Source organism: Strongylocentrotus purpuratus, unplaced genomic scaffold (assembly GCF_000002235.5).
Source record: "Strongylocentrotus purpuratus isolate Spur 01 unplaced genomic scaffold, Spur_5.0 spur5_scaffold_4, whole genome shotgun sequence".
Taxonomy (NCBI): Eukaryota; Metazoa; Echinodermata; class Echinoidea; order Camarodonta; family Strongylocentrotidae; genus Strongylocentrotus; species Strongylocentrotus purpuratus.
In genome coordinates this window covers 22,130,622-22,154,187 of record NW_022145610.1, presented here as the reverse complement: position 1 = coordinate 22,154,187, position 23,566 = coordinate 22,130,622, and the positions used below count along the sequence as shown (strand labels likewise).

Sequence of the window (23,566 nt, the reverse complement as noted above, 5' to 3'; positions counted from 1 at the left end):
ATTACTGCGACCAATTCTGCTAGAGATCTGGGTGTTATCGTTGATAACTCGTTAGACTTAAGAGAGCACATCCGAAAGGTGTGTCGGGCAGCTAGCTTCGGAGTTTATAGGATTGGGAAAATCCGGAAATACCTTGATCGCAGCTCTACTGAACGACTAGTTAATGCATTGGTAACGTCCCATTTAGACTACTGTAATTCATTATTAATCAACTTACCTGCTTCTCATCTGGCCCCACTCCAGCACATCCAGAACACCGCTGCACGTCTAATCACCCGCACCAGAAAGCACGATCACATCACTCCAGTCATCCGCACCCTACATTGGCTCTTAATTCCCCAACGTATCCAATTCAAGATTCTTCTCCTCACGTTCCACATCATCCATCAACACGCACCATCATACCTGATTGAACTGATCTCACCCAAACAGACTACCGGCATGAACCTTAGATCATCATCCAGACCCCAGCTCGCACTCGGTCCTCGCACCCACAACCGCTATGGTGACAGGGCCTTCTCAGTCTGTGCCCCCACTCTTTGGAACATTCTCCCCGCCCATATCCAGGACTCACCCACCATTGACATTTTCAAAAAGAATCTAAAAACTCATCTATTCCAAAAGCAACCCAAATAACTCTATAATGTCTTTTCAAATTATTACTATTACTGATATAATGTGTTAATTTCAAAGGAATTTACATGTTTTGTTAATTTCTTTAGTAATGTTAGTAATGTTTGATCTTCTTGGTAATTTGAGTAATGTCAATTTGTTAAGTTATGATAGAAATATTTGATTTTCTTGTTAATATAAGTAATGACAATTAGTTAAGTTATGTAGGTAATATTTTGTTTTCTTGGTAATTTGAGTAATGTTAATTCCATTAGTAATATCGATTTTGTTTGAAGTAATTTTGATTTGTGTACATGTACAGCGCTTTGAAACTTTTGTCACAAGCGCTATATAAATTTGTCATATTATTATTATTATTATAGAAATAAAATGCCAACACATGCATCATGCTTGTGACAAATAGACAAAGTATATTAAACAAGTCAATTCTTTGTTTTTGGAGTTACTGTCCACTGGCTTGTTGACGTAAGTAAGAGGATTAGTTACCTGATGCTGTGGTATCAGACAGTGGCCCTTCCTCCAGGGACGAGGAGCTCTGTCCTTGTCCTCCTCCTACTCCTAGCCCGAGCCCCTGGAGGTTCAGCCCTCCACCTCCCCCTTGGTTGGACTGCTCCTGCAGGCTCAGAGCGATGGCAAGCTCCATCATGGCTTCATCATCAGCTTCCGGTGGGATCTCCAGCATGGGAGCGAAACCGCCGCGCCCGCCCAGGAGGGCTTCCAGAGGGAGCTGGTTGTTTGCTCCGCCACCGATGCCAGCGACATCACCAGGTTCTAGGACCATGGGCTCAGAGTGTTCCTGATACGGTAAAGACAAGAAAAGAAAAAAATATATATAATTACAGTCAAACCTGTCTATAGCGACCGCCCAAGGGAAACACAAAAAGCTTTTTTTTTGTAGACAGGTTCCTTTGGTACATGTTTCAATGAGAAACCATTTTCAAGGGAAACAAAAATGGTCTTTGTAGACAGGTGGTCATTAAAGCAGGTTTAACTCTACTTGTGATCGACACATACTTCAACAGCCGAGTAGAATGAGAAATTAATGCACAGTTGAGAACAGAGCCACAGTGATAGCTTTGTGATTGATGCATAACAAAAAATACTCAGAGACTTATAAGTAACAAACTCTGGGCCTTTGATCTGTTTACAGGTGACATCACAGACTTCCAAATATATCTATAGAAATGCAAAAGGCTAGAGAAAGTGACATTTCCTGATTAAAAGCGAGAGCGTTCCAAATTTTGTTAAAAGGTTAAATTTTATCGACACCGAATGACCTGAAGGAGAAACTGAAGCGATCGTGTGACGTCCAACGTCTTTGGAACGAAGTAGTTGAATGTTGAATATTGAATGTAGCTCCCTGGTTCGGTTTTGTGCTCATTAATATCTTTTAAAGAAACATCCTTTGATTCTAAAGGGGAGAAGTTAAATGAATTATAAACAAGGGTTGAGCCAGTCTATAAACAGAAGTTTCTATTGTAGATCTTACACATTTGTACATTGCACATACTGTACAAAAGATTATAAAAGGGTAAAGAAAGAGACAAAATGAAGTCTCACCACTACTTCATAGGAAGCTTCATCTTGGAGACCCTCTCCATCCTCTCCCTCATGATGCATGGCCATCTCTCTCTCATCCTCATCATCTTCTTCCTCCTCCTCCTCATCATCCTCCTCTTCATCCTCCTCCTCTACTCCCTGCATCACACCAGTCTCCATGTCTCCCTCATCTTCCTCCTCCTCCTCATCCTCCTCATCGACGTTCAGCTCGGCTCCTTCGTCAGGTACCGGTGGAGAGCTGCACTGGGGCGGGGATGGGATGATGACTCGACGGCGCTTCTGTCTCGGTCGCATCACTCTGATGAGGGCCTGCTTGGCTGCGAAGCTCACCTGTACATCCTACAGAATCATATAATGGTAGAGATAGATGATATTTAACTTTGACTGGTAAAGATGTGAGAAATAGTGAAAAAATTTAAAGGGACTGTATTATCAAGAAGATATACCTACAAATGTATTTTGAGATTTAAGGATAAATCATACATGTTATATGCCCTGATGTATTGGTAACTTAAAACATATCTTTTCATATTTTCAGGGTCATTACTTCAATGCCATTGTTCAGAATTTATCTAACTTAAACTTTTCTTTTAAGACACAATGATGCTTGCACTTACCATGCAAATATCTCATACTTTTACAGAGAGATTGAATAATTATAATACATGAGATTTGTAAGGTGAATAATACACTTGAAATCAAATGTGCAAGGTACACTTGTGAAGCAGCCAAAAATAGAAAAGAGAGCACTTAAAATTATCTGAATTACAAACAAAGGAACAGAAGTTAGATAGAATATACACATATGATAGAACGATTAATTTTATGCGGAATTAAACGATACATTTTAAGATTGAATAGAAAAGTCCTCAAATGTTGTCATAAAGTTCAAGTATGACCGAGTTTATCAAGAAATGACAAGTGTTGCCTACCTCACAGACGAGCATCTTCATCAATAGCTTGGTTGCCAGGGAAACATTGGAGGAGTCATTGTAAGCAAAGGCATGGATGACATCTACCAGGGCTCCAATGGTGATCTCAATGTGGGTCAATCCTGGGGAGTAGCAATGGGATACAATCTCGGATATTATGCATATGAAAACGTGAACATTTTAATATACAGTCAAATCTGCTTTAGTGACCACCTGTCTACAAAGGCCACATTTCTTGTTTCCCTTGAAATTGGTTTCTCATTGAAACATGTACTAAAGGAACCTGTCTACAAAGACCACCTGTCTACACAAAGACCACTTTTTGTGTTTCCCTTGGGTGGTCGCTATAGACAGGTTTGACTGTACAATGTACAAAATACGGCTGTATGACTTCCATTTTTGAAACGGTCTGAATCAAAGGGTAAACATAGAAATTCAGACGCCATTGAATTTCACCTTACTGCAATGCGTTATTCAATCGCTAACAATTGTAAGACGGAAATGGGACATCTTCATATATGGTACAAAGTGCTTATGTTTCAGGTTTAGTGACTCAATGAGTTTACAATTTTCAAATTCAATGATTTTTTTTTCTTCTCCATGCTACCCATGAACTGTAAACCTTGTATAGGTATAGGTAGGTATATGTACAAATCCAAAGCAGTAACAGCCCAATGTGACATACAAAAATTCAAGTACTAAACAAACATATACCTGTACTTGATTGTCTTTTTCCTTTGAAATATTTCACCCATCTTTTTCAAACAGATTATCCTATCAATTTTTAGGGACATCAACATGCACAGTGTTCCATATTTCCTCGAAGAGTTGGAAAAGGAGAGATAGGCTACAGGTAAAAAAGAAAACTATAAAGACTTCCAGGGGGGTGCTTCACAAAGATCCTAAGTCAAACTTAACTCTTAGTTAGACTTAGACATTATGGAGAGCCATTCGTAGCCTTAAAATAAAATATATTAAAAAATGAAAATTGAAGTATTTTAGACTTTTTATAAATTCCACGTCAAGAACATGAACTCTCCTTGATAATAGAAAATATGAATGATTTGAATTAACATTTTATGTCTTTAGAAATAACTTTTACACAATATTTTCATAGATGCCAACGGCTTTCCATAATTGTTGAGTCCAACTTAGAGATACCGTTAGTTCAACTTAGGATCTTTGTGAAATAATCCCCTGGTTGCAGAACTAACCTGGTAGGCATGCAGGTGCCAGCATAGGATTAGCTGGCCTTCCATCGTGAAGCCTCCAGAAGGCATCCATCAACCTGTTCAAGAAATGCTTGGACTCTGCATCGGTCATCGCAAGCTTCTTGGAGACAAACGGCAGTGGCTGGTCGTTGTTCAGGTCCGAGGAGGCTGTGCTGGTGGTGGTCGTCGATGTCGGGGTAGAGGACGATGACGATGAGATGGAGGTTGACGAGGATGAGGATGATGGATGTAGCTTATCCTCAATCTCGATATCGGTGACTTCCAAATCTGCAATGGAGACCAATATCAATAGAATAATATTTTCTTTGCAAATAGTTTACAAACTACATCAAAGGGAAGCTCTTCATAATTTCAAAGTACAGTACCATTGAATATTTGAGAAATAAAAATCAATTTCAAGAAGAAATAGGTAACTATGAATATCTTGTGGTTGATTGAATGAATCATGACTGAACTGATTGCAACTTTGATTAATTTAGAGGAATTGTAATTGATTCAGATCAAACACACATTTATAAGACAAGGGTGGTGTTTTCACATAAACTAAGATCGACTTTAAGTCAGACTTAACTATGGCAGGCCGTTCATGCCACTGTTTGCTCTTACCATTTACTGGCATTGGTCTCCTAAGGGAAGTACAAATCATGGTCACAAATCTACAGAATTTACATATTTTTAATAAATCATGATTGAAGGAAAATATATTATCTAAAGATCATAATGGTGAGAGCGAACAGTGGCATGAACGGCCTGACATAGTTAAGTCTAACTTAAAGTCTATCTTAGTCTTTGTGAAACACTACCCAGGCCCATTTCAAATTACAGATGTGACCCTACCTCCAATATTCCTCACTGTTGGAATCCTGCCCTCAATCGTTGTACCAGTCCCCGCAGCAAACCTGACCAGGTTCTGAGGGCGAGAGACAGCCACGGAGCGTGCCGTCACCACCAGTCGCTGGTACGCCTCAGGATCCAGCTCGATGGGTTTGGTATCAGAGCCCGTATCAGTGGAACAGGGCGGGGCTGGGGTAGCCATCATGCTGGTGGAGGGGGTGGTGCTGGAGGATGCAAAGGCAGAGCCTAGACACTGGACCACATGAGAGAGCTGTGCCTGGTCCTGTAGGGAACAGATCGGATAATAACAGAATTTCACATAGAATGAAGGGAAGGAACTACATGTATTTAATTTCTTTTCTTTTCTTTCACCCGAAACAGATGTTTTTATTACAACAATATAATCAAACTCACAGACATTTTTGTTTAACTAAACTACTATAATACTTTACACATACATTTCTATCAATTCAGGTATATTATACATTTTTTGTTTTCCTTTTTTTAACAGAGCTGCGTTGATGTCTAAACGTATCTTTATTTCTTTCAAACTTCTAACTTTTGATATTACAGGTTAAAAATAAGTCAAAAGGCAATCTGAAGATTAAATGAGTGGGTAAAATGGGTATTGACTTCATTAAAAAACTAATCCTCTAGTCATATCACCTCATAAATAGAATTCATGTTAATTGCCATTGATTTATCATTATTGATTTACCAATAGAAGCCATTGGACTATTGATCCTATTTTTTCAAACTTAAAACGAGTAAGCAAAATATATAAACAATACACAAGGTTGAAAAGAAGCTTCAAACAACGACTTCACTGTTTGACATACAGATTAGCTTTTTTTCCTTACTCATCCATAAACAGTGAATTCTGAGTCAATCACTTTTTATAAGTTGCCTATATCGAAAAACAAAGAAGGATCACAATCACAAAGGAATACATAAAGATAGATTTATTGAATTGCTGGATGATGCAGTTGACTAGTGGGGTACGAGATTCAACTCATCAAAGTGCAAAGTAATGAGGGTCTCCAGAAAACGTAATCCCGGGAAGATTAACTACCAGATGAAAGATAGCCCCTTTGAAGAAGTCAAAGAGAACAAGTACCTGGGAGTTATCATCCAAAATAACTTAAAATGGGACAGGCAGTCCAGCAATGCTGCAACCAAAGCAACACAGATGCTCAACTTCCTTAAAAGGAATTTTTCTTCCTGCTCAAGAACTGTGAAAGAAAACCTCTTCAAGACAATAGTCCAACCCCACTTAGAATACGCCAGCTCAGCATGAAACCCCGGAACCGAGAAAAACAGGGATCTGCTGCAAAAAGTGCAGCGAAGGGCAGCAAGGTTTGTGTTGGGCGACTTCACTCCCCGGTCCAGTGTGACCAAAATGCTGACAACACTGAAATGGGACAACGTAGAGAGGAGACGCCTAATCCAAAGGCTAACTACACTCCACAAGATGATTAATGCAGAACTACATGTAGATATCCCACTAGGAGATTATCTCCAGAGGAAAGGATCAAGAAGTAGGTGGACACATGACAAACAGTTGACTACCTTTCAGTGCTCATCAACACCATTTGCAGAATCCTTCTTCCCTGAAGCTGTAAAACTATGGAATGACCTACCTCAACTAAACGTGGACATCAAATCCAGCACAGTCTTCAAATCTGCAACCCCAAAACTAAATCAAATAGCATAACCCCTGAAATACACAAATCTATACTCTCGTCACACCAAGTTATACTTCCAGTTATAGTTCCTAGCGGACCTTTCGGAAGAGACGAACACAAGGTACAAGGTACTACAGAGCTGCTAGGAAAATGCAACAACTGTCAATTTTGAAAGACATAGTCAACAATGCTTTTTCAGCAAGGCATAGAAGGAAGAACACTTTAATCTTTACCTTGTGGTTATGATAGGCTATGTTTGAGGGCTGTACAGTGGCCAGTAGCGTCTTGGTAAACTGCTGGACTGAGGTTGGTGTAGGCTGGATCAAGAGTTGCGTGGCTAGATCTCGAATGGTTTGTTTGGTTGGTTCCTGTTTTGAAGACAAAACTCTCCTGTTAGATGTTACTTTTAACTTAAATTTCATCTTCTTTCACTTTGAAATTATTTCTGTCTAGTCATTTATAATACTGATTTATTTCTATACCATAATTGGTATTTTTTTTAAATTACAATCTTTGAATGGTAATCTGTTTAGAAATTTTTTCTCAAACAGTTTTTCAAGCATGTAATTATATTGCCTTTCTGTTGTACTTGCTCTGTTAAACACAAAGACATACTCTTCAGTTTATATGCCCTTATAGATTCATCTTTATTATTATTTGTTAAGTATAGTCATTGCCAGAGATTATCCTACCCTCTCATCCATCTGTACAAGGGAGACAAATCCATCCAGGACTTCTAGGGACGATGCCACCAGACGATCCAACGATGTGAGTGGGATGGGAGGCGGCACAATGACCTCACTCTCCCCAGCGTGTGAGACGGATATCTGCGAGGCTGTCACAGAGGTTGTACTCCCTCCCCCTGATCCACCAGAGCTGGTACCGTTGGTGACGGCTCCGGAGACTGCACTGCTGCTGCTGTTGGTGCTGCTGGGGACTCCTCCGGCCCCAGAGGTGGCGGTGTTGGTGGTGGAGGTGGTGAAGTCATCGGGGGGATCGTCTGGCCAGCCGAATGCTTCTTTGGTCTTGCCGTAGACCTTGATGGAGTCTACCATAGTCACGCCTGATGGATCCGATGATGGACCAACTGTGACAGGCAGGACAAGGTTGAAGAGGGAGAGGAATACAAGAGTAAATCTCATCATTCCAACAAGATTTACTGTGCTTTATACAACCACAGGTACTTTGCAATGTGTCATTTGCGAGAAATAAAAAGTTATGGTACAAACATTTTGGCCTGAATTCACAAAGGAGGTTTGTCGACAAACCTAGTTTAATGTGCGTCATATGATGCCTTTCGATGTGTTTCAGACCAAGGTACAGTCATATGACGCACATAAACCTAGGTTTGTCTATAATTCTCCTTTGTGAATTTGGGCCTTAGAGTTTGTACAAAGTTTGAGCGTTGCTGCTTCTAAGCTTTCCAGGTTGTGCAGCACATTGCAATTTATACTTTCCCAGGAGAGGAGACTTGGACACCATATAGTTTCTCAGTGATTCTATACTCTCCACATTCATGATAAACCAAGCTCTAGAGAAATTCATATCATATTTTGCAGTGCTACACTACAAAGACAAACAAAACACAATAGCAAACAGACACAATTGAGACAAAACAAAATGAGCAGAACATTTGTTTTTTCATCTTACCGAAGAGGGTGAACTTCTTGTCAGCTGTAAGAGATTCATCCCTGGTGAATGGCATATCAAACCATCTGTTTCTTGTCAAGGTCACCTTTAAAATACAGGGTAAAAAGTTTAGTTGTTAGTTCGTTTTAACCGACTGCTAAGAAAGCATGGGTATGTTTGTAAGTAAGCAACCAGGGTTACTGACAAGGAATATATTAATCAATAGATGTTTAACTTAAATTCTGGATCAAGTTGTAGGCATCTGATACACAGTGTATTTAAACAGTATTGGAAGCTGTGTATGATAAATCCGTATAAACCTATTTCAGATTGCTTATCAAGAGCTTCTGAAAAGGACACATTTTAGAAACAGCCTTGTTTTGGCATTTCTGTCTGGAAATTTGCACTATAATTCATAGAAAATGATGGATAGTTCATCATAATATATGGCTCTTGTTATTTTAGGTACAAATCAAACAATATGAAACCTTACAAAACAAGTTTCATTCTAACTTTCCTACTAAATGTTCGCTTTAAAGCCTGTCTGTACTAGTTTGGCCAGGAGGGATTAGACCACCCAGCGTGGTCACTGGCAGGTGGTTATCTCATCAAATCAGCTCTCAATTATCATTACGATTAAGAAAAAAATTAAGATTAATTAAAATTAAGAAAAAAAAAAGGATCATGGGGGACCAATAGACACGAATTAGGCATTGTTTGCTATATAGAGGGAGCAAGAAGCTGTAATTAGTGCAGTGGGGCTTTAATAACTTTAATTACCTGATTTGTTCTACCAAAGACTTCCAGGTAAGAGGGTGCTTTCTCAATGGCCTGGGTTCCAACATGAACTCTGACCCCTAGCATCACCATGGAGTTATTGTTGTTCGTGACTTCAATGCTGAATCCGCCAAACTGAGAAATACAGAACAAAAGTCAGATTTTCATCTTCATTTATGAAAATAATGCATGAAATATCATAGTTAAAATACCACATAACGCTGCAAAATTGTAGGTCAGATAATGATGAATATACATTAGTATAGTTAAAACTTTAGCCACCTATTTTATGTGCACAGTAAAGACCCATTCAGATACAATGCTGCAAAACCACAGCGTTTTTTTATACAAATGATGACGTAAGTGTAATACACTTCATATTTCTGTATCTTATATAACAGAGCTCAGTGAATATTACACGTTATAAAGACATTCGCCTTTTTTGTGGCGGGTTGCTGCCTCATATCTGAACAAGCCTTAATAGAGAAGTCAAGAAACAGCAATTATAATGTTGCTCCTTAACAATTCGTAACAATTCGACTGCTGTCTCAAATCTCTGTCCAATAGACATCCATTTTTTCCCTAAAAAATGTATGGCCTCTCTATTTCGCACCCTGCTTATTAACATAATATAATCCTAAGCTGCTGGTAAAATCTGGGGGAAAGTTTACTCACATCATCGCTCACCGGTGTGTTGGCTCAGTCAGTAGAGCGTCCGCCTCACAACCGGGAGGTCGTGGGTTCGAACCCCGGCCGCATCATACCAAAAGACGTTAAAAGATGGGAGTTGTTGCTACCTTGTTTGAAGTTCAACAATAAGGGATAGAGCAACGTTGATCTGGCGCTGCTCAGTGGCTGCCAGGCTCACGATCAATTTGGCAAAAAGAATTTCCGTTTCGGTTTAATAAAATTTGGAGTGGACTTTAAAGATTATTATTATTATTATTATTATTACCTTTGTGCTAGCGACGTATGTTCCTGTGGTGTTGAGTCTGTGCTTGATTTGCTGTACGTTGTAGATCTGAAGGAGATCGTTGCCTCCATACTCGACATCATTCATCGCTTGGCAATGCTCAAAGAAGTCTACCGGGAAGCTAACCTGACCAGTTGGTCGCCCTGTGAAATGAAACAAGAAATCAATGGAGTAAGCAATTGTTTGTCAGCCTTGTCATCGCTCTGTAATTATTTTGAAACCAAATTGAACCCTGTAGGATGCGAAAGCTAATGTGCTTAGATTAGCAAGTGTGCGCTTGTAAAAATGACGCCAGGCTGGAATGCTCCCCTGGGAGTGGAGAATGTACATAGACTGTGTGTGGGTAAGCCTGAATCGGATGACCGGGGTAATAATATATATACATCTGTAAAGCGCTTTGAGAGGGCCTTCGGTCCTGAAAAGCGCTATATAAGAACTAGCAATTATTATTATTGAAGTTGGAGGAAAATTTTGAAGCTGAAAACAGTGAACTCCATCATGTGACTGATCGTCAAATTCAATGATCTTTTTATGCACTTGTCATTCGTAAGACGCACCTCTTGACCCCCGGGAATGGTGCGTCATTGTACCGATGTGAGTCGTACATTTTGATACCATGACGCACCTTCCGTCACAGAAAGTGACACACCATTACATTCCATCGACGCACATTTGAGTCAAACATATGACACACCATTTCATGAAAATGACTAGCCAATGACGCACATTTGAGAAACACTTCTGCTTGGAGAAAGTGACGGTCCCATTGACACACCAAATGACGCAACGTGGTAAAGTGACTTACTATGACGCACATATGGGTCAGTATTGTGACGGACATTTTGCGGCCATGACGGTACTGTGCGTCGCGATTTTGGGGAACATGACGCAACCATGACGCACCGTCCCCGGGGGTCAAAAGGTGCGTCTTTCAAATGACACCTGCATTAGTTTGTTAGAGTGATAGTTAAATTACAATAACCAAGTGTTATCAATGAATTCACAAATCTTAGAACGCATTCCATTAAAATATTTTATACCAACGGAATAAGCATGTTGTATCAAAGTTTACAAACTGTTGGTAGTGTCAGAGGAGGACTATATTCATGAAACACACACATGCCTGGATAATGCCTCAGTCATACCTTTGCGTATTTGGCTTGCGTATTGCTGCATATTTATGGCAAGCCGTTTTAACATTTCATATTTTCATATTTCATATTTCTTGATATCAAGAAATCAAATTCTTTATTTCAATAATTACCATTGCTTTACAACAGAAAATCATTTCTTAACATCAAGAAATAGGAATAAATGTTAAAACGGCTTGCCATAAATATACAGCAATACGCAAGCCAAATACGCAAAGGTGTGACTGAGGCATAAGCCATCACGATATTCCCCAGACTGCAAGAGCTAAGAGAATCAGATTGAATAAGGTTGAGGACTTACCAGACTTGGTGGCTTTCTTCTTGCGCACAGGTTTGAGGGTGCTGATGGAGCTGGACGCCTGGAACTGAGGTGACATCCAGAATCCCGTGCTGTCCACGTTAGCCATGTAGATACGCAGACTGCCGTCCTCACACAGCAGGATGAGGGTGGTACGATGCTGGTCAGTCGAAGAGGTGTGGCGGATGGCCACCATGTCTTGGACCTGGGTAAGAGGATAGAAGGACAGATATACAGTCTAGTTTGGTTCAGCAGAAAATGAATATTCAGTTATATCAGTTATATATATTCAGTAATATCAACAACGATGAAGATCATAGTAATAATAATAATACTAATAACAACAATAGTAGGCTCTTATATGGTGCTCATGTCTGTCAGATTGTCACTCCTGGCACTCCACGATTATTACCCCAGTTTTAGCGTTGCTTCAATTATGGTGCCCCAAGCATTTCAAGGAATTAATTCCTACCAGGTACCCATTAGATTGTGGCAAATCTAGAGTAATGTCTGCCAAAGGATATCAGTGCTGTGGCAGGGATTTGAACCCCATACCTTGTGATCAGCAGTCCGGTGACATATCCACTCGACCATGACACCTCTACTGAGTATTGACTTTTCTCTTACCTTAGCCTTGGCAGGTAGCGTCTTGATCTCTTGGACCCTGATGCGATCCGGTTCCACCATCATGACGACCGGGATGCTGTTGGTCTGGGTCAGGCAGCACACCAGGCCTGGGTGCATGGGGACCTCACTCCATTGACACAGGGGAGGAGGGTTGTTGGACTTGCCAGATCCATTGCTGCGAGGGAAGAGCAAGATGAGGTACAAGGTGAGATGGAATAGGAGGAACAATGAGGACGAAAATAGGATTACAAAGGATCACTTAATGAAAGGCAAGCTGAGACAGTTCAAATTTTATCTTATAACATATTCACTTGATTGTTTTTTATTTTTATTTGTACTTATCATTCAAAGATATTTTCCTGCAGCTTTTCTATTTATTTCACTTCTTTCTTAATTCTTTCCTAAGCGCTTTGAGACCTTTTACAAGGGTATAATGCGCTGTATAAGAACTGTTCCATTATTAGTAGTATTAGTATTAAAGGAGGCAAGATGATAAGAAGAATGAAAGAAAGGTAAGGAGAAAAGGCAGACAAAAGAGAAAGAAAAAGATAAATGAGAATGGGAAAGAGAGAGAGATAAACTAAAAGCATGAGTGCATTAGTGGGTGAAGAAAAAAGAGGGGGCGGGGGGGGGGGGGGGGGGGGGGGGGGAAATACATTCAAAAGGACTCAATAATTGGAAGTAAGCTAACAAGTCTATAAAAAAAGCTACTACATGAACTGATAATCATTATTCACTATCCACTCCATATAATTGCACAGAGAGCATTTATATGTAATGGTTTTGGCATCACATAAATGTAGAGTATACTGAGCAATCACAACTTTATTCTTACCTCTTGATAGTGATTGGGAAGAGCTTCTCAATTGATAGGTGCTGGCTCTTGATTGGAGCACAGAAAGATTTCCCTGAAAAAAAATTATTTAAAAAAAAATCAGTAGCTTATTAATACAATTCTAACTCACACCACCAACAATTGAATAATTAGTTCTCTTTAAAACTTTTACTGGAATGGAGAAAGTGATATCAATCTTTATTTTTCTTTACACTTAACGTCCAACCCCACAGCATGGAAATCTGGACCCTCAGCCATATGATGACGTCACTAATGAAATTTATTCATGTGAAGAAAAAAAAATCACTTAGACCAGAATATTAAACGATTACTTTTTCCTACTACAAGGATTTCTAATGCATGTGGATGCAATATCCAAGTAAGAGGACCTACTTTATTGCAGTGGATAATGTAATTTACATTTAAACATTTTTCATCTCATCAAGCAATGAACGAGGATCAAACCATTGCTCCTTCTCTGCTTCTATAAAGCCTTTCAAGGATCATGATGATCTTGTTGTTGGCATAGCAGGCTTACCTTGTGCAAAGCTGAAGAAGAGAAGCTGCAGTGTGTGAGAGTAGTAACAAGACACACCACCTCCTGCAATCTGTCCGCCAGAATCCTGTGAAGATTAGATTATGATTATGATGAGGGCCATAAAGCATGAGAGTAGCCTATGGGTCCCATTTTCATAGCACTATCCAAATATCTACTTACATGTATGATATTTTCATTATGCATGAATTAAAACAACATTTACAATCAGAGTAGGTTTGTTTCTGTGGTTTATATCACAGTTTTTTTTTTAAATAGAAGACATTGTAGTCATTTAAAGGACTGTTGGTCAAAAGACCTAGGTCCATATACACCTTACTAAGCTACTTGTTGACTAATTGACAACTAGGGTTAGTAAAGTTTTATGAATATGGGCTCAGAAATGAACTAAATCATTGGTGTCATAGAACAGTCCATGTCTGGCTTTGGAAAAGCCAATGGGATTGGTGTGACCCTGAACAGCCTATAAAACAAATGATCCAGACATAGAGGTGTCGTGGTATAGTGGTTCATTCACTTGACTCTCAATCCTAGGGTCGAGAATTTGAACCCCAGCCCTGCACTAACATCCTTTGGTAAGACATCAATCAATATTTGATACTCTCCACCCAAATGTAAATGGATACCTGGCAATCGTTGGGGGTAATCATTTACCCCCAAGGCCCTCAGAACAGCATTGATGCTAATGAGGCTTTCCTAGGTAAACAATATTATTATTATTATTATTATTACATCACCCAACCAAATCATTACATACCTTAAGATCATCGTGCTTGACTTCCAGCACGTTGGTGACGTAGAACGGTCCATGTTTGGCCTCGCTGGCTTCCTCCATGGGCTGTGTGTAGAGGTAACCGGCAGAGGACATCAGGACCAGGGTACGAGAGTGCTCCTCGCAGTCAAACACGAAGCAGGCATCCCTGATCTTGCCACTGGGTACCAGGAAGTAGAAGGTCGGGCTCAGGGCATCCTTGGCCAAGTTGTAGATCTACAATGAAACCAAGAAATGCACCACATAGGATTAGTAATGCCTGGAAAACCCCAAACAAATCATTTCATTGCCAAAACATGCTAGTGTTGTACGATAAAATTATATGTACACATAAGAATAGAAAACAGGTGAATGAAAATTGATCTTTCCCATTTTAATAAACTTTCAGACTCTATTTACGCATATATTGTAGTCCAGTACTTTCTCCTACACCATAGCTTCTTACCTTGACAAAGTCGGCGGTGACGATGGCTAGCTGCGTCTGTGACCCTGGCAACCAGACGGCCTTGATGATGAAGTTACCCGCCTCCAGCTGAGGATGGAGGACCAGGTGATCAGCAACCGATCCAGAGCTTGTGAAGGTCAATACATGACAGTCCTAGATAGAGCAATTTCAGACAGATAATTAATACAATGTTATCATGCATATGTTTTACCTGTAAATTTACTTTGTCACTAATAATAATAGTGGGTTTTTGTATAGTGCTCATGTCTGTTATACGTGACACTCCTGGCGCTCCCGATTATTACCCTGGCTTTAGCACGGCTGCCAAAAATAGCACTTCGGCTCTTGGGCCGTGCATTTTTTTTTAATGAATTAAACCATTTAAAATAAATAAATAAATGAATAATGTTCATGAATTCATTAGACAGATATTATTACAAGTACTATGTATAATAAATTTATGATTAGAGGAGAATTCAGCCATTGGGTAGCTAAACAAATTTCTGATAACAAAAAAAATCACCATAGCCATTATTATCATAAATGATTAGAAATAAAAACAAAATCTCCGAAATATAGCTATATAATTTCATACGCTTGTTGGGTTTATTCCATAGAAACAGAATATATACGTAATGGTTAAAAATATAACACATGTACAAAAACAGAGACAGTAGATTGATATTCATTGTTAGGTTACAAAAAAAAAAAATGATTTTAGACCAACCCTTAGAAACATGCAGGTAAATTACAAGAGAGGACATTTTCACAAGAAAATTAAATAAATAAAAAAAAAAGTAACAAAGACTTTAATATGCTGGACTTAAAGAATGCAAGATTTTCTTAATTCTTCTGAGGAGCCAACAAGAAAAGGACGACAGATTGAAAATTCTCTTCAATATACAAAGACGCATTCAAGAAAATAACAATATATCTCACCTTCAATCCACACACAGCTAAGTAATCCTCATTGCAAGGGTTTCCAGTGATGCTCAGTACAGTAAATGGTACTGGGGCTGATGACAATCTCTGTAAAAGATGCAAGTTGAAGGAAAGAATATGAAGTCAAGAGAAACAGATTCCGCAAAGATTCAATGACAATTGTTTATTATCACATAGTAAATGCAGTATGGCCCTTTGGATTGAGCAATGGTTTTGAAAACCAAAGTAACTTAGGGTGAAACCCAAGAAAGTGTACACTAGTAACCCTGTGTTAGGTATTCATTACCAATTGTCAAATCTAATCAAATCAAATCAAATCTACTAATTTTTCTTTATCAAATACAACCTAGTGGAGGACACTCTCATATCATCAACATCTACTGGTTCTGACAATGTTCCGGACAAAAAACTAAGATGCATGAAATATCAAAGTTACTACTTATTGGTAGTCCGAACAGTTCCCTCTTTACTCACAGTAAGTGTCAGCTTCCTCTTGCTGGAGTCGGCCTGTTTGAGCAGAGCCGAGAGCTGGAGCAGTGTGATGCGCCCTTTCTCATGGCACACAGCGAGGTGCTGCCTACGACCCTGGGGGGAGGCCAGGCAGCACATGGCCACTCGGCGTAGCATGTGAGCTCCGAGCAGCTGACGGATGGTCTGGCCCTGGTCGCCGGAGAAGTTGGCTCGGACGTTCTCGAAGGCTCCTTCCTGGGAGCCCAGCGTTGGGACCTGGGGAAAGGTAGGATAAGGGGGTTTGATACTTGCACACAAAAATAATAACAGGATGATGAAAAACAATATGACTCTAATACAATAAAATTATTAAAAAAAAGGATCCTGAATTTTTAAACTTTGGTATTAACTTGTATGCACTAGCTTTTAACCTTATTTCAAATGTCTAACACGTTCAAAGTAAAATATACAAAGAGAGGGAAGGAAGCAAACAGAGAGACAACCCTCTAACATGGAGTTAACCCATTGGCTATTGGATTCTTTCATTCCCATAGGTTTAATACAGGGACCACCCGGTTACCGTGGGCAATGGGTTAAGTTTACAGAAGAAACATTCAAACACATCAACTGCAAGTGAGCTTTGAGTAATGAGTGATATAAAGAATAATAAGGGTCATTTACAAAGCACCACATCCTTAAAGATGCTTGGAAAAAACTAGGGCAGCGTTTCGTGAAACCGTCATAAGTTCAAGTTCACCGACATCCCATTGAAACGCGTGTTAAACGTAATATACGCAGCCCAATGGGATGTCGGTGAACTTGTACTTACATGTATGACGGTTTTGTGAGACGCTGCCCTGAGTCTTGAATACTAAAAACATAAATCCTAAACCAATCATCTAGAGCTCACCATGAGTTGGTCTGTACTCTCTGTATTCTTGTCTCTCGTATGCAGGTCCAGGAGAGCCTTCTGAGCCCTGGCGGTAGCACCGACGGCCGAGGTACGGTTGCAGTGGGCCTCTATGGGATCGCTGAGGGACTGAAGTAGCTCTATCACATGGGTAGCCATCCCATTCTGTTCCTGTGAGGAAAAAAAAAGTCAGATAAAAATGAGAAGCTGTTGGCAAATGTTGGAGTACAGCACGGCTAGAAGAATTTTTCAGTGAACATTTGCCGGTTCCATATTAACAACGTGTTTGAACTTTAATTTGACTATTACAAAAATTGTTTTCAAGAGCTGTTGGCGAATGTTGCAGTACAGCATGGCTGATTGAATTTTCAGCGAACACTTACTAGGAGTTTGAGAATGGAATCTCTATTCTTCTCCAGCTGGCGTCCCAGCATCTGCCTGAACTTGATGAGCTCCTCACTGGGTTTGCCGCTACCACTCTCACTGCTACCGACACCGCTCCCCTGGATGCGGTTGCCAGGCGACGAGAGAACACTCATGGACGAAGGCACAGCGGTGGGCGTACCGCCACTGCCTCCTCCTCCTCCACCCCGGTGGCGGAGGGTGGAACTCCTGGTGCTACCACCCCCGGAGGATGGGGGTTGGTTGGAGGAGGGTTGGGCGTTGGAGGAAGAGAAAGGAGAGGAGACAGATGTATTTGACATGCTGGACTCCAGGTTGCTGCCTGGCGTGCGCTTCACTAGGGTCTGGAGTGGAAAAAGAAGAGGAAAAGATATTTGATAAAAGTTTGACAAGTTGGAGTTCTGGGAAAGTTAAAATAATAATTTGCAAGCTTTATCATTCTTTTCATGTTACTTTGGAAGAGACTCATAAACAAAAAATGTCCCCTGAAAAGGATAGCTCTTCAAATGCCCTCATATTCGAAAGATGACCAGTAACAGCTAAAGGCTGTGGACCACACTTTCATGCCACATGTTTGTGTTGTCCCATATATACATTACTGTGTACAGTGCATATGACCTTTAGCAAAACTGTGCCAAATTTCTTATCAATGTGATGATTTCAAAACCTCACAGTATACAACAATACTTCTGTGCTACATGATCAACTTTTTCTGATCACTTCCACACAGTTTCTCTCACAATGCAATTGCACGACCTGGGGCCTGTTTCATAAAACTGTTTATCTATAACAAATTTGCTCTCAGCCAATCAGATGCCTTGATTTCAGTACCTTATAACAGTAGCTTGTAAATTGTTATTGATATCAAGTTTTATGAAACAGGGTCAAGAACTCAATTTCATCTTTAACCAATGAATCGTCTATCTCACCTGGCATGATCCGTCCTCTTTCGCTCCACAATCGCAGAAGAAGGAGCCATACTTGGCGTAGGAGAGTTCATGACCTTTGTGGCAGACCTTGGCACAGATGGTACAGACACCGACCCCATCTACCATCTTACACGTGTGACAGTGGTACCTGTGAAAAGGTTCAGATGAGAAACAAAACTTTAGGAATCAGTACTTGCATGTATTCACAATTCTTACAATTTAATTTATTCAATGAAAACAAAATTAACATTTACATTTCTAAATGACCAAAAGACCCTTCATAAAACTGAAACTGAATTGTAAAAAAATGAGGGAGATACTGGCTCAGTGCAGCTAATTTCATTTCACAACTCGTTTTTTTTTTAACAGCCTGTTCAAAATGCCAAAATGATATGTGCAGAGCTGCCAACATTTGATTTGGGTAATCAGGGAGATTTCTGAGAGAGCAGCATCGAACGACTTCATTGTTGGCGGGAACCAAGAATGGCCTTTTAGTGCCCCTGGTGGGGGGGGGGGGGGGGCAGGGGGCAGGCCCCCAAAAGCTCTTGGTTTTAAGCCTCTTTGAAACCCTTTTAGAACACATTTTTTCAATGATTTCTCAAAATGGAAGGCTTTGATATGGCACATTTTATTTGCATACAATTGATAACATATGAACTTCACATCATATTTCAGACTATGAACTCCTGTTACCTCTATTGTGAAATGGGGGATGTACTTGTGGAAGGCAAGGACTGGGGTGTGCTTGAGGGTTTTCCTTGAAGTGACTGGTAGGTTGCTTGCTTGAGTTTGCTAAGGAGGTCCTTGCTATACTCCCTTTGGTAGCATGGGACATCTGTGTTGGCAATTTTCTCTGTTAGGAGTGCTTGAAGTGTTTTCAAATTCATTGATCCCCTGAAATCAGTTTTGTTCTTCCTAACAATGCTAAAAACTCTTTCACATGAAGCATTGGAATGTGGTATCACAAGCAAAGATTTCATCACTTTGCTCAGAAGTGTGTATTTCTTTGAGCCATTGCCATCCTCCATCTTTGAAATTGCAGACCATTTCTTGTCTATTCTCAAGTTTTTGTTCAGGATCTCTGGTTCCCCTGAAAAGTCTTCAACCTGGTATTGTGCAAATTCCAGCTCAAGCTTGTCCAGGTCTCCATTCTCTGATTGTCTGTTCAAAATGCAAGGGTACTTTTCAACAAAGTATTGCACAGATGAAAATGACACATCTCTTCTGGAACTGACATCAATCACTTCAGCCTCCTTAAGGAACTTAACATCTAGTGGCCAGGTTTTCAAGGCATAGTCACATGCTGATTCATAATACTTCCTCAGAAGATGCAAGTTATATCGATGCGTTCCCAACGGCAAAGGAGATCAGAAAAAAAAAGTCGGCTTCAAAATCCACTCTGCAGTAACACTGCCATGTTGGTATCAAATGATAATCCACTTAAAAATCACATCGCAAAAGTCCCCAAATCAATCCAAAAACTGATGTTGAAATGTGCAGTTTTTTGGGCCGATCGCAGCAGACAAAGTCTGCTTGTTGTATCAGTGCAACTTCTGGCTGCTCTGACGCGACCGATCGGAAACCGGCACCAACGTACCGGGACGCTACGGGGGCCGGCGAGGAAGCCGCCCGGCAGAGCAAGCAGGCGAATTGCTATCACACAAACACCACTCACATTATCACATGTTCCCAATGGTTTGTTAGATTAGCCCGCCAGTCGTTCGGCGTAACTCTCATTTATTACGCTGTTAAATAAAGTACGATATCACGGTAAATTTATATTCGACGACTGGATAACAGGAAAATTCATATTACAGAATTGCCGTGTGTTTGTATACGTACGTACGAACTCAACATGCTAGTCTTGTGAAACAGTCGTTTATGAAAATAATACAACTTAAAATCTGGAAATCCGGGAGATTTTTGCATGGGGTCGGGAAAACGGGATATTGGGTCAAAATCCGGGAGTCTCCCGCAGGATCCGGGAGACTTGGCAGCTCTGTATGTGATGATGTATCCAAAACTACTAGGACAACGACAGATAAACAACAATATTTTGATATAGTGGCTAAGATTTTTCATTCAAACATAGCAGTATATTGACTACAGCATGCTCATCATACAAATGACTAATTATTAGTCAAATTTTCTATGAATATTTGGCTTTTGATGAATAAAATAAAAATAACATTGGGGACTTACCAATGTTGATTCATAAATTCCTTCTGTGTGATGGTGAACGTACATAGCTTGTTACACAGCGAGTCTTCATCCTGTTCCAAGAATATCAATCAAAAAACAAAATCCACATTAAAAACCTGTCTATCTATGGCTATCTATACTACCCATTCATTCTACATAGAAAACCATCACACCCTGAAAATAGAAAGAAAATGATTTTGTGGTACCAATCTTGATAGTAGTGCCATAAACCATATTCTGAACAAAAAGAATAGTTTTGGACCATAAAGCAATTAAAGATCCCCCCAACAAAAATGGAGTCACATATTTCAGAGACCAGTGAAAGGTATAGATAATTATGTCCAATTTCATGAAAATATTACAAAAGAGGAAAAACTTTCATACATGCTATTGTGTATAGACAGGACAAGCAATAGGGCTTACTGTACTATAGTGATTTCAACATGCGTAATTACTTCATGGAAATATTCTCATGTTGTTAAATTCATTATCAATAAGTGATTCATGAAATTCACGAAAATAAAACCTGCAAAATTAAATGCTTACCGGTATACAATATTAAATCTTTCACTACTAGATAATATATAAATAGATTAAATCAATTTGCTTATACAATATTAAATTTAATAAAATATCAAATTTCATAAAAAACTCACTGAGTCTTCTCCTCCCGAGTCATCTTCTTCCATAGCAATGTCTTCCGCCCAATCAGAATCCACATCTAGCAAGGCAGCATCCATGTCGAAAGAGGGGAGGGCAGACCTATAGGCAGAGGGACAAAAATAATCACATAATCTTGAAATAGTTCCTGAGAACGTGAAGAGACAAAGAAGAAGAGAAAAAAGAAACCTTCGCTTTTATTAGAACGTGAGTTCACTGTAAAGAAAATGTAAAGTGGCAAAAGCTAATTGATTCCTTTTTTTTATGAATACATAGGTCTAAATTTGATTTAGATCAGTCTTTGCAGAGAAGTATGGTTCTTAAAAAAGGAAAATACATATGATGAAAAGAAAGGTCATATACCTTCTGTATTTAAAATACATGAGTGCTTTAACAGACACCCACACATTGAATCAGACTTTGAATCAAATAAGTAAAGTAGAATGTTTTTTTGTTATATTACTACCAACACCTATTGTGCACCAAGCTAAAAACAGGCAACTTAAAGATCACCAAGTAGTTTTCATTTCCTTATTAACCTAAGTGAAAAATATCTTCCAACTGATCATCCAATATAAAAAAAAAATACTTTTTAGCCTTGTGACTAATGAATCCTCTCATTTTCCCTAGGCTTAATAATAGAACAACCTGGTTACCATATACTACAGGTCTTTTTAAATACAGTTAAACCTGTCTTAGTGGCCATATCTTTTGTCTCCCTTGAGAAAGAAATGTGTGTTGTAGACCCTGCCTAGAGAGTCTTCAGTGGTCACTTTTTCTGTCTCCCTCGGGTGGCCCTGATAGACAGATTTGACTGTGCAACTCTCTATAGTGACCATATCTTTCATCTCCCTTGAGAAAGAACATGGGTTGTAGACCCTGTCTAGAAAGGCCACCTGTCTACAGTGGTCACTTTTCTGTTTCCCTTGGGTACAATGTATACACACTGTGTGGTTTAAATGTTGACGGTTATACTTTTTTTTTTTTTTTTTTTTTTGTAAAATGAATTTATTGATAAATATATGCATTTGAACAAAACAAACAATCATACACAATCAATTGAAATAACATCGTAGCATCTTAGCATAGTTCAAATAAAACATGTTTCGTTTTCTTGAATAACAGTGTTTTCAAAAATACATATCTTTTTTGTTTTACAGTTTCTTTCGATCTTTAATCGATTGTGGATTAGTCTTTTGAAAATACAAAGAATAGAGACTTCATGAAACATGAGTTTGCGATTTTCTGCTTGCATAAATGTTAAATAAACTGCGTATTTTGCATATATGATAAGAAAATTTAAACTTTTAAATATTTTGTTTTTCAATTTATAACCTTCAATTAAAACGAACTTGTCAAAAGAAAAATTGACATTGTAAAGTTTTCGAATTATGTCTCCAAATTGACGGTTATACTTACTTGTCTCCCGACTGCTTGAGAGCTCCTAGTACATTGGCTACATAGGAGAGGAGATAGCATGCTGCTTCCATTACTGTGTGGTGCTGTAGATCAGAGTTTGACAGAGAATGAATAAATCAGAAATAATAATAACAATTAAATATATAGCGCATTTTCAATATACATGTTCAAATGAGCTGTGCAATTATGTTATTGAAGGCCGTCTATACTACGTAGTTGGACCAGAAGGGATTAGACCATCCAGCGAGGTCACTGACAGGTGGTTATCTCATCAACTCAGCTCTCAATTAACAAAGAGGATCATGGGGGACCAACAGGCACCGATAGGGGGAAGTTTTCTATATAGAGGGAGCAAGTAGCTACAAGTAGGACAGTGGGGCTTTAACAGAAGAGGTGAATTTTGAGGTATTTTTGGAAGGTATTGAGTGATTGCTGGTTGCGAGGAAATCTGGGTAGGTTATTCCACAGTTTGGGAACAGCTGTTATATCTGCTTTATCACAAAGTGTGGGTTACATACTGAATTGGGATGATCAAATGGGAGAAGGAACAGTTTATTTGTAAAGCGCTTAGAGACATTGTATTAAGCACTACATGTATATAAAAGCGAAATATTATTAGTATTATTATAAAGGAGCCACTTATTGAGTTAGTGAGATTACTGTTTATGACATTGGCTCTTTTCTCAGAACATTTTAAAATCTTAGAGGGCAAG

The 23,566-nt window shown here is 39.3% G+C and overlaps 1 protein-coding gene across 5 annotated transcripts in view; it reads right to left on the bottom strand.

Moving 5' to 3' along the window:
* LOC586064 (E3 ubiquitin-protein ligase UBR4) overlaps positions 1-23,566 on the bottom strand; it is a 135,390-nt gene that overhangs the window by 80,228 nt on the left and 31,596 nt on the right. For 3 of the 5 annotated variants that reach the window (XM_030997412.1, XM_030997414.1, XM_030997416.1), the window contains 24 exons: positions 22,854-22,936; positions 21,431-21,536; positions 20,775-20,851; positions 18,573-18,720; positions 17,625-17,987; positions 17,242-17,412; positions 16,356-16,607; positions 15,879-15,968; positions 14,940-15,092; positions 14,480-14,710; positions 13,705-13,789; positions 13,167-13,239; positions 12,332-12,506; positions 11,708-11,909; positions 10,238-10,398; positions 9,286-9,417; positions 8,527-8,611; positions 7,569-7,963; positions 7,110-7,244; positions 5,195-5,474; positions 4,340-4,624; positions 3,126-3,247; positions 2,194-2,532; positions 1,120-1,429 (listed from right to left, as the gene is read on the bottom strand). In XM_030997412.1, coding sequence (XP_030853272.1) covers positions 1,120-1,429; positions 2,194-2,532; positions 3,126-3,247; positions 4,340-4,624; positions 5,195-5,474; positions 7,110-7,244; positions 7,569-7,963; positions 8,527-8,611; positions 9,286-9,417; positions 10,238-10,398; positions 11,708-11,909; positions 12,332-12,506; positions 13,167-13,239; positions 13,705-13,789; positions 14,480-14,710; positions 14,940-15,092; positions 15,879-15,968; positions 16,356-16,607; positions 17,242-17,412; positions 17,625-17,987; positions 18,573-18,720; positions 20,775-20,851; positions 21,431-21,536; positions 22,854-22,936 — 4,453 coding nt within the window. The remainder of the gene's footprint in view (positions 1-1,119; positions 1,430-2,193; positions 2,533-3,125; positions 3,248-4,339; positions 4,625-5,194; positions 5,475-7,109; positions 7,245-7,568; positions 7,964-8,526; positions 8,612-9,285; positions 9,418-10,237; positions 10,399-11,707; positions 11,910-12,331; positions 12,507-13,166; positions 13,240-13,704; positions 13,790-14,479; positions 14,711-14,939; positions 15,093-15,878; positions 15,969-16,355; positions 16,608-17,241; positions 17,413-17,624; positions 17,988-18,572; positions 18,721-20,774; positions 20,852-21,430; positions 21,537-22,853; positions 22,937-23,566) is intronic. The other 2 variants (XM_030997415.1, XM_030997417.1) reach the window with 1 other exon arrangement.